This window comes from Nicotiana tabacum, chromosome 1 (assembly GCF_000715075.1).
Source record: "Nicotiana tabacum cultivar K326 chromosome 1, ASM71507v2, whole genome shotgun sequence".
Lineage (NCBI taxonomy): Eukaryota > Viridiplantae > Streptophyta > Magnoliopsida > Solanales > Solanaceae > Nicotiana > Nicotiana tabacum.
Window position 1 is genome coordinate 54,489,618 of NC_134080.1, and position 10,738 is coordinate 54,500,355.

General features: G+C 36.5%; 1 protein-coding gene across 1 annotated transcript; it reads right to left on the reverse strand.

Moving 5' to 3' along the window:
• Positions 1-4,028: 4,028 nt before the first annotated feature.
• Positions 4,029-7,782, reverse strand: LOC107814599 (mediator of RNA polymerase II transcription subunit 10b). The gene is made up of 5 exons (XM_016640039.2): positions 7,383-7,782; positions 7,215-7,295; positions 7,031-7,133; positions 5,422-5,511; positions 4,029-4,313 (listed from the first exon to the last, which is right to left on the reverse strand). Exons 1-5 carry the CDS (start codon positions 7,625-7,627, stop codon positions 4,242-4,244), a joined length of 591 nt encoding a protein of 196 aa, XP_016495525.1. The 5' UTR covers positions 7,628-7,782; the 3' UTR covers positions 4,029-4,241.
• Positions 7,783-10,738: the final 2,956 nt, after the last annotated feature.

The following is a 10,738-nucleotide window of genomic DNA, read 5'->3' on the forward strand; positions in this document are numbered from 1 at the left end:
TCTCAACTGAGAACACTTCGATTAAGGTCCATTAGACCCTAATCTTCTCGTTCAAACGGACAAAAACTCGGACTCAGGACTTCTAGGGTTCCTAGGGCGGATTTGGGATTCAGGTTTTCCTGGTTGGATTCGGACCAAACCAAGCCTGGTTTAGTCACGAGGGAGGTTAGGGGAGTACCTGGCATGGATTTGGGGGGGTTTGGTGTAGGTCGAGGTTTGGTTCGAATCTTCAAATGAAAATTCGAGAATCTAGGGATTGATTCGAACTAAACAGTTGGTGGATTTGGATTCAGGGTGGTTGAGTGGTCTTAGGGTGTTAAAATGGTAGCCGGCGGCGTTGATGCCGCCGGGTTTCAAACGGGAGGGGACTAAGGCGGCTAGGGTTTCGTGAGGTTTGGGTCTGGTGAGGGAGATGACTCAAGGGAGGGGGTGTTCGGATGGGGGCGTGGGGTAAGGTTTTGGGCTTATATAGTTAGTGAGTAATTAGATCCTGGCCGTTGGATGAAGTGAGATTGAGGGCCAGGATCTTTTAACTAATGAGGAACGGTGTCGTTCCAACTGAAGGGGTTGGGTTGGTCCGGGGTTGAACGGGTCGGGTTTAAACAATGGGTATGGATATGTGATCTTGGCCGTTGATCATTCTGAGATCAACGGCCCAGATCAAATATGATTAGAACGACGTCGTTTGGGTGCCCCTGAGGCCAACCAAACTGGACCGGGCAAAGGCAATATTTTTGGGCCTGATTTTGGGTCCAATTTAGTGGCCCAATTCCGATTTTAAACTCATTTCTTTTTTCTTCTTTTAATTTTGATTTAAATGAAATTCCTAACTAAAAAATGTAAAATCAAAAAATACAAAAATCACACAAATATTAATTAATATTCAAACAACAACTATCACTCATATTAAACATATATTATTGTATTTTGTTTTGACAAAACCAAACAAATCACCGACAAAACTACAGCTAACTGCCAAAAGTGTCACGTAAAATTCAAAAAATTGTACAACAAAACCATTTGTTTTATTTTTTTTGATTTCTTTTAGAGTAATTTCCGTGAAGCAAAAATCACGTGCTCACAAGGACTGCATGTCCTTAACTTTTGAACTTGTAACTCTAAGTTCAAGACTTCAGGACTACATGTCCTTAACTTTTGAACTTGGAATTCTAAGTTCAGGACTTCAGGACAACATGTCCTTAACTTTTGAACTTAACTTCAGAACTACATGTCCTTAACTTTTGAACTTCTAACTCTAAGTTCAAGACTTCAGGACCTATTGTCCTTAACTTTTGGGCTTCTTATCCTAAGTTCAGGACCTATTGTCCTTCACTTTTGAGCTTGTTAGTCTAAGTTCAGGACTTCAGGACCTATTGTCCTTAACTTTTGAGTTTGTTAATCTAAGTTCAGGACTTCAGGACCTATTGTCCTTAACTTTTGAGCGTGTTAGTCTAAGTTCAGGACCTATTGTCCTTAACTTTTGGGCTTCTTATAGCCTAAGTTCAAGACTTATTATCCTTAACTTTTGAATTTGTAACTGCAAGTTCAGGACCTATTATTCTTAACTTTTGAGCTTGTTAGTCTAAGTTCTGGACCAAGTGTCCTTAACTTTTGAAATCTTAGTTTCCATGCCAATAATTCCAAGATCTTTGGTTAACACATAAAGACTTAGATATCTGTAATTAGAGTCAAAAAAGTGAAAACTCAAATTGGTGAATTCTCGTTCAAATGGTCTAACACATTCTGTTGTGACCTTGCACATTTGCCTTTTTCTTTAAATGTCAATAAAAATGACATTCTGATAGAAAGCAAAGCATAATGAATAAAAAGGGTAAAAATATCTCGTGGAAAGAAAACGAAATTGAAACTAGGATATCTCCTGGAAAGAAAACGAAAAATGAGTGGGTATCGAACTTGAGAGAGAAGCGAGGGTTTGGGAAGAAAAGCAATGGAAGAAAGGGTAAAAATATCTTTTCATATTAATTTTAATAGAGTAGTGGCTATTTTTGCTCAACACTAGAATTTCTGAATAAAAAATAAATACCACCTTAAATAGTGGCTACCCCACGCCATTTCTACGCTAAAAGATTTAACGTTCCAACCCGTTAATCAACTCACATTTGACCTGACCATATTGTGGGTGGAATAGGTTCTTTAATATGCTTCCAGTATTTAAAACTCATTGGTCCGATTAATTTGGGTTCGAGTCTGGCACGAAAAGTGGACATACAACACTTCCTACTAAGAAGTTATCTATTCTTAGAACTCATACCTAGTACTTGTAATTAATGGTAAAGGAATTCCAACTACGCACAATTTAGTGGTAGAATAAGTCATAACATAAGTAGTATTTTACTCAATTTTGACCCGACCCGACGTATTTGAGAACCCAAGTAATTTTAAAATTTGAACGAGAACTTTTACATTCCTTTGGTGCTCATGCTATTGCTTTTACGTGTCCTAAAAAATACCCCGTACGATGAACAATATACTATTCTTTTATCAACTCATATGTGCTCTTTGTATTACGTTGTTTTCTTCTTTTCGTTCTTTTTAGTTTTTATTATTGCATACAGCATAAATATATAACTATAACAGAAGTTCAAGTACTAGTAATTTGCTACGTGTAAGGTTTAGGGTTGAGATTTCTCCACCCTCATATATGAGCGATAACTGTCTATGCTAGGGCAAATACTAACTGCAACGGAGGAGAGAAAATCCTTTCATTAGATTAGATACTTCAACGTAAGATAGTTGAGAATTACAGCAACTACTACTTGGTGCATCCTAGAGATAGAAAATTAGTTTTTGAATTATCACTCTGATTTTCGTTTTTCCTTTCCTCGTAATTGGTCATCCCAACGCCAAAAAAAAATGTTAAATTTTTAACCGAACCATTGGTGAAACTAATCATAAAAAAGCACCATCTAAACTTAAGATGTCTAACTAAGGTTATTTCTCTCACATACTCCAAAGTACTTGGATGCAGAAATAGTTTTTCCAGAACACTTCAAACTACATGCCCAAGAATTCTCATAGGTCATATCAACCCAGATTAGAACATGAATACTTGGATTGAAGAGATGCTGTATGTTTTGGGCCATGAAAATTGCGGTAACAACACTGGCAGGTATATAGCTTACGATTCATGGGCTATTTCCTAAGAGATTTTTACCTAAATGTACTATATTAGAAACTCATTTCCTAATGAGTCAAGAGCGCATGGTCGACGGGCTTGTACATGGATTATTTTGCTGAATACAGTTTAATTGCCAATGCGAGAAATCTCGGCACTGATCATTGCCTGTAAAAGTGGTTTTCTCGCTTTTGTGGTTGCTCATTGCTCAATATCTAAACGAGTTGCACACACGAAACTAGTACCCGTTCCTTGGACAGGTGACACCCCTGGAGAGTAATTTCTAAATCTTAAATATTTAGATAATTGCATTACTTTGAATATATATCAATTATTGGTCACCATAACGGAAATTTTATTGGTTTCACCCCCCCCCCCCCCCCAAAACCCCACCCCGGAAAGGCTCCAATCCTAACTTCCAGAAGTTAGCTATCTTCGCTCTATTGGTTACTCAACTCCAAGTCCCAAAACTAGTATACTCCTGTCTCTGCAATCTCTCGCCATACAAAGGGGAACTTAGTAAGTCACCTGGATTAGGGCAACTTTAACTGATGTCAGGATGTTAGGTCCACCAAGGTGCAGTTTTAACCATATGAGAAAATAGGCTCATGCAACCATTTTCAGGTCCAGGTGAGGTGGTGGATTTGATGAGGTCAATTTCCTGAACTGTATGGTGCATGGAATTCAGAGAAAAACTAAATAGTAATTTTAATGACCTCAAAGGCTTATTAACATTCATCAGAGACGACATGATCACATAAAACATTATTCAGGAACGCAATAGATGCATTAAGAAGAAACCAGAGAAAGTCGAGTAACATTCTTCTCCCACCCTTCCACATGTCACATCTAATAAAAACAGCAATGTCTACAATTAACCAATCCACCTTGGTTTGCACAAATTAAATCTTTTCTATTCTGGAAGTTCCACTGGTGAGGGCAGCAGAGGGGACGTTGATTATACATAATGCAATGTTTCATCATTCAGTGACAACGAAGATCATCATGAAACTGATCGTGATATGTAGATCTATTACATACATTTTACATTCTATAACAAGCTAAATAACCTTAGAAAATACAAATTCCATCATCTAGGTAGCTGTTAAATTTCAGGCTTCACCTTAACGTCTCCATTTGATAACAGACTTTGTGCTTGAGCCAAGCGTTTTGCTTCCTGCTCATATGGAAACAACATAAAATGTTTGCTATGACAACCAGAAACTAGCAATAACATAGGCAAAAGTTTCAAGAACAGCTCTATGGTAGAAGCATATCAACTACCCAGTGTCATAAAAAATTGAACAAGACAATAAGTATATAGCAGTCTTTCAAAAAATACTTCTCAATGATGCATCAATCTCACAGAGATTATATCGTGAAACCTTATAAGACAAATTCTTTTGATAAGCAGTGAATGTTCCTTGAATTAACACTGCAATGCTGTCAAGCTGCACAAAAAACTGCAAACTGAAATTCCAGCACTGACTTTGTCCAGCTATAATTTCCAGAGGGCATAAATTCCTAATATTCCTCACTTAGGAAATTTGATCTAAGCATACAATCTAACATTTATATAAAACCAGTTAATTGTTCCACAGGAAAGGAGGGGAACATACTAAGAACCACCACCACAACCTACCTTTGCAAACTTAAAAAAAATAAATATACCCGCAATCTAATAGCTTAAGCTTTTAGATGAAGTGGTCACACATTTTAACATGGTATCTATGCAGACAACCTGGGCTCAAGTCACATCACTACCCATTACCGGAAAGAACTTCAGTGTGCTTGGCCCCCCAGAATTAAAAAAGGAAAAGAAAGAGTCAACCCTGCATGGGCGTGTGTTGCAAAAATGCATCCTCTATCTAACAGCTAAAACTTTTAGATGAGGGTGTGACCAACTAACACTTTTTTAACTATCAAAAATTAACCGCCTAGCTTCAGGCATTTTCCTTATTCTCTGCATCTGAGGACCCATCAGAAAGATAATTGACATTCTTTTTTTTCCGGTACATTGTAAGGTAACATCATCCTTAGATGGAGTCTCAACATTCCCAAATAATCCTAGAAGAGATCAGGCCTTCACTAACCCAGGCAATGAGAGGACTTTACATTTCTAGAAAAAGGTCATCTACATCTCCTAAATCAAGTAATTTGTGCTGAATCTGTAAGATGGTCACCAAGGGAGCATAAACCTTTCAGCTATTCATAGATATACACTCGCTATATTAATTTGAAATGCTCATAACATTTGCAGTGTTGAACAAGCAAATGAAACTTACGGCTGCAGAAGCTGCACGAATCTCTCTATAAGCTTCCACTTCCTCAGGGAAAGCCTGTTCAAGCCCCTCCAGGAGATGCCCTCGCAAACCCTGTGACAAAAGAGAAAATAAGTTATACATTCCAGGCTTTTCAAAATTGGACGGAAAACTCTAGTAAAACAAAGGAAAAGGCCCTAGAATGAAAACCACAGTTGAAGGAATCCAACAATGCAAGCAGTGCAAAGAAGTTAGAGTAGTAGACTAGTAGTTGCTGTCATATAATCCGCAGCAAGGTCAAGGTTAGCATTAGGAAGAGATTTTCCCGAAGAGAAATTCGCACGAGAAGATAAAACAGTAAATAAGATCAATATAAATTTTCCTAAGGCAAGGGAAGAGGGGGTTTGGAGTGGGAGGGAGAGATAAGTAGCATATCAAAAGTTATCCTCAAGTCTACGCTCTCAAGGTTGAACGCCGAAGACAAAATGATAAACCTAATGAGTGTTTCCACCTTTTTCCCTATTAAACCTGCACAGTAAAAGTTCCCAGTGCATATCAGAAGGTTCTTATAGGAATATCTTCTAACAGGCACTATCCGTGCAGCACTATAGCGGAATGAAGTAAATTTTTTCAGTAGTAATATCATTTTAAATTGGATTGATTATTTTCCTTGTTTCATTAATTGTAGAAGTCTTTAGCTGTTGCAGGACTAGCTCTTTCCATTCGAGCAGTTACGAGAAAAACAATAAGAAGTAAGCCTGAACCGTAAACTAGCTGCGCACGGCTATAAGAATCCCCACTATCCAATTTTTTTCCAATCAAACTCATTCCATCATTCAATAAATCTATTCAGTGAGCTTTAGATTAGCTCTAAGAGCTTCAGATTCTTTCCAACCCTAAACCATTCAAGCAGTTATTTTTTTAATCAAGAAAAAACAAAAATAACTTCAAACAATTATTTAATTGACAAATATTTTAAATTTGAGCTTTAAATTTGGTCTGAGAGCAATAAGGAGATGCGCAAAAACTAGAACACCGCTCAAACATATCTTTTTCCATAAAACAGATCAAGAAAGCAAGGAGCGAAAACTCAATGGTTTATTTTTATATGGGCAACAACGTCCATAAGACCGTCTGGAATATAGGTACACTAAGACAATTATATTATATCATGTTTCTCCATTGCATATGTTAGTAAAAATGACTCAGAAAGAAGGGGCATTTCATAGGTCCTTAGTATTTGAACTAGAAGTAATACAAGTTTCCGCGACCATTTAGATGAGAAGTGTCACACTTTTTGGTAAAGGCCTCTCTCCTTCCTTCCATTCTTATTAAACTTTTACCAGTTCATTTCTATATGATATTTTTCTTGTTTATTTAGCATACTCTTCTTTGTGACTACTTTTTATCTCCAAATGACATACAACTGATCTTACACTCTGTCACCGGTCATTTTCTCCCTCAGGATCTTTAGGTAGCTAAAACAAGCACAAAACACAATAAATTGTCCAAAATAAGGTTCAGGTCAAACTGAGACAGCCAAATACAAATCCAAATTTCTAAGACTTCCAGGAACCAATTAGGCCAAAGGTACACTCTAAACAGTATTACAGGCATTGAAGTGAAAAATAACCTTGAATGCATCTGTTTTCCCCTTAGTGACTTGGTTCTTGGCAATGCAACTATTCAACACATCCCTCGTAAATTCATCTGGATTCTTCCCATCATCAATCAAGCTATAACAAAAATTACCACATATGAATACCAAAATTAAAACATAATAGCAAAAGAAAGTTTAGCATAAACAAGTATATTACTTCAGAACCTCCATAGGCACTTGAATATTGCATTTTTCTCCCAATTTCGCCATATTATCCAGCTCCAGCACAAGATTATTCCTAAAAATAAAAAATTAAAGCAATAAAGAAAAGGCACATGAATTTAAGATTATCGAAAGTACAAAGCTAAAAGAGAATTATACGTACAGACGTTGGAGAAGGGGAAGTTGAGACGAAACATTGTAAGAAGAGACGGTGAGATAAAGCTGGTGGAGAATTCCTAGGGTTTTGTCGATTGAATTTATGACTTGATTGAGATTTTGTTTTGACTCCTCGGCTGGTGAACCGGCGGTGGAAGCAGCGGCGGCCGTCGAATCGGCGGGTGATGCGTCGTTGGATTTAGGGTTTATTAATCCGTTGCCGCCGACAAAGTTATTCTGCGATGAGTCCATGTGCTTATGTTTGGATTTGCAAAACCGATCAGCGGATAGACGCAAAGAGAACTGCGAATTGGAGAATAGATGGTTTTGCTTTGCTAGTCACTTATTGCGATGTGTTAGATATAGGTTTGGTCGGTTAATCGAGCTAGGACCAACTCAATTTGCTATATGCCTCGTATAAGTAAGATTGATTGAATAATAAATATAAAAAAAATTAAGTAAACTTATTTTCAAATTCAGGTTATATATACCTTTCACTATAAATATTTTTTATTTCTTTTATATTAACAGATCATCTATATATATATATATATATATATATATATATATATATATATATTATAAAAACACAAATAATTTACACTAAATATTGAACGACGAAAATATTCTCAAAAATATTACTAGACTTTTATGCCCTTAAGTAGTTAAAATATTTGTTTAATAAAGCAAGTTAAAGGTGGATATATTTATAATATTTAAAAAACTATCCAAGGATGAAGTTCTTTTTCGATTAAACTACACGACTGTAAATTCCTACACAGAACCATATTAAAGGTGAGAAATTGGAACCCCTGTCCGTACAATGATAATATTAGCATAATACAAAGCAAGTACAACCGTACCAAAAGTATTCGAAAGGGGTTTGAGTATCTCTAAATTTTGTTCGACAAAAATATCCCGAAAAATTAATTAATTGTTACGACCTTTGTACTATTTAGTATTGTCCAATATTTAGTAGTACTTAATTTGAAGTAAATAGAATTTCTGCAACGTACTCCAATTTTGTAATATGAATCCTTCCCTTATTCGAATAGGGAGTGAAGTTCAACGTTTTAGCTATTTTTTTTTAGCAAACGGGAAATATATATATTAGTAATTAAGTAGGGTTCAGTACATTGTACGCATACTTGGTGTCTCTAAGGACACTTTGATTACCTTGGCTTGCTAGAGTATTACAAGCATCATAAGATAGAAATTTGTCAAAAACATAATGTTTCAGTAGTTCCTTTTCCACAAAATATTTTACATAAGGTGGAGCTTCAACAAAAGTCTTCTTGCCTTCCAATTGATCCTTTGCCTTTCTTGCCATGTGATGAGCAACATTATTCCCATATCTAAATGTGTGCTGGAGAATTATCTCCTTCTGTTGGTGCATTAACCACCTGCATTCATTAACAATATCGTCATATAACCTATTGCCCTGTAGGATGGATTGGATAGCCTCCACAGAATCTGTCTCTATTACAAGTGTCACACCTCCTTTTTACCTACACCCCCCGAAAGGGGTATATATAAGGGAGTTTTTCCAATTAAAGGACAATCGAAACGGGATTATTTTTATTTAAAATTCAGAGTCACCACTTGGGATAATTTATGGTGTCCCAAGTCACCAGTTCAAATCCCGAATCGAGGAAAAGATTGACTCTGTATTACAGTCCGCGAACCAGAAATCCGGATAAGGAATTCTGTTAACCCGGGAGAAGGTGTTAGGCATTCCCGAATTTCGTAGTTCTAGCACGGTCGCTCAACTGTTATTATTGGCCTATTATCTGATTTTAATACATGTTTAGCCTGTGGTTCAATTTTAACTTATCAACCGCTTTTATTCATTTTTCAGAGAAAATTGCAACGTTATTAAAACACGTCTCAAACCACGTCACATAAATGTACCCGTGGTATTTGACATATTTTAACATCATTGAGATTTGGATTTGGGTCACATAAATGCGCACCCGAGTTTAGGAAGGTAAATTATTAAAATCACGCACCTAAAGCAACTACGCGTTTGCAACTTTGCAAGGGCCATAAAAATTCGCTAAATGACACGCCTCGAATTCTAAGAATTCACATGTTAATTAAATGAGGGCCATAAGCTATGAGTTATCTAATTATGGCGCACCTCAAATTATTTTAAGAAAACTAGTTGATTAAAGAAAAAAACTAAAAGGACTCGAAATGCCTTTATGCCAAAGCTCAACTTAACTAACTACCCCTAGGCATTTTATTTAACGAGCCATTATCTAAAGAAAAGTTACTTCCTCAACAGCTAATCAGACGAAGGAACTTGGGCCGACAGAGCTAAACAAACCCACACGGTACAAAACACATAACCAGTTCTTACAAGTCTTTTCCAACTTGGGCCCAAGGTGAACCCAATCCTCAAAGAACAAAATCAAGGACTCAAGACGCACAACACGAGTCCGAAGAGGGTCGTTCTTTGCTGGGCCAACCTAAGCCCAGATTTCAGAAATCCATTGTTAGTATAAGATCGGTTAAGCACCAATCAACCCAAAAAATCATGTGAAAGTATGAAATTGAACTAGTACTTAATTCTGAGTTTTTATTATTAGCTAAGCTTCCAATTTATATGACATGCATTTGGAGAACAATTGAAGATCCAATTTTAATAACTATGCAATAGGCAACCTTAACTTTCAAAGCCTCAGATAATTTAAACCTCAAATAACTCTCGTACTAATAGAACCTATTCTATGAAAGCAAACCAACAACTTGTCATTATGGAGACAAATGAGTGTTCATCTCTACATTTATAAACTCCAAACAGTAGAGGAGGAATCAACAGCCAACACTTAGCCTTTCAATGAATTCAAGTAAAGCCAAAGCTAGAACATGAATGATCTTTAGCATAAACCAAACAAAATCTCCAACCCAAAACATGATATTAAACCTTTGTTGCAAAGTTCTAACAGCTCCCTTACTCGACACACCCAAACTTATTTTAAGACTAGAGTCCAAAGTTCATTACAAGCAACAGGTTTGCTCGCAGATTCAAGGTATGCAAACAGTAAAGGTAAAAGTCTAACCTTACACTTGCAATTTAAGTTCTAACTACAGAACATGGAAGGCAATAGAAGAAACATAAAGAAAACTAAGTAAATATGGCTTGCATTTCATCAGATTTCACTTGAATCACATAGTAAACATCTGCTTGTTGCTCAAAGATAGAGAAATACCTAGGAAGCAAAAAGAAAACAGAAAATGAGAAATCAGCAGTAAGCAACAGCAGTTAGCTCAAATTTGACCAAACGAATGGCGAACAGCCCAGGATAAACCAATGGAACAGGAAGGGATCTTCAGAAAACTGATTCAAAACAAGCTTAA

Coding starts and splice junctions, on each gene's coding strand:
- LOC107814599 (XM_016640039.2), bottom strand. CDS start 7,627: ATGGACTCATCGCAGAATAACTTTGTCGGCGGCAACGGATTAATAAAC. Junction 7,296..7,382: donor CTTCCCCTTCTCCAACGTCT/GTACGTATAATT, acceptor TTTTATTTTTAG/GAATAATCTTGTGCTGGAGC. Junction 4,314..5,421: donor TTCGTGCAGCTTCTGCAGCC/GTAAGTTTCATT, acceptor CCATATGAGCAG/GAAGCAAAACGCTTGGCTCA.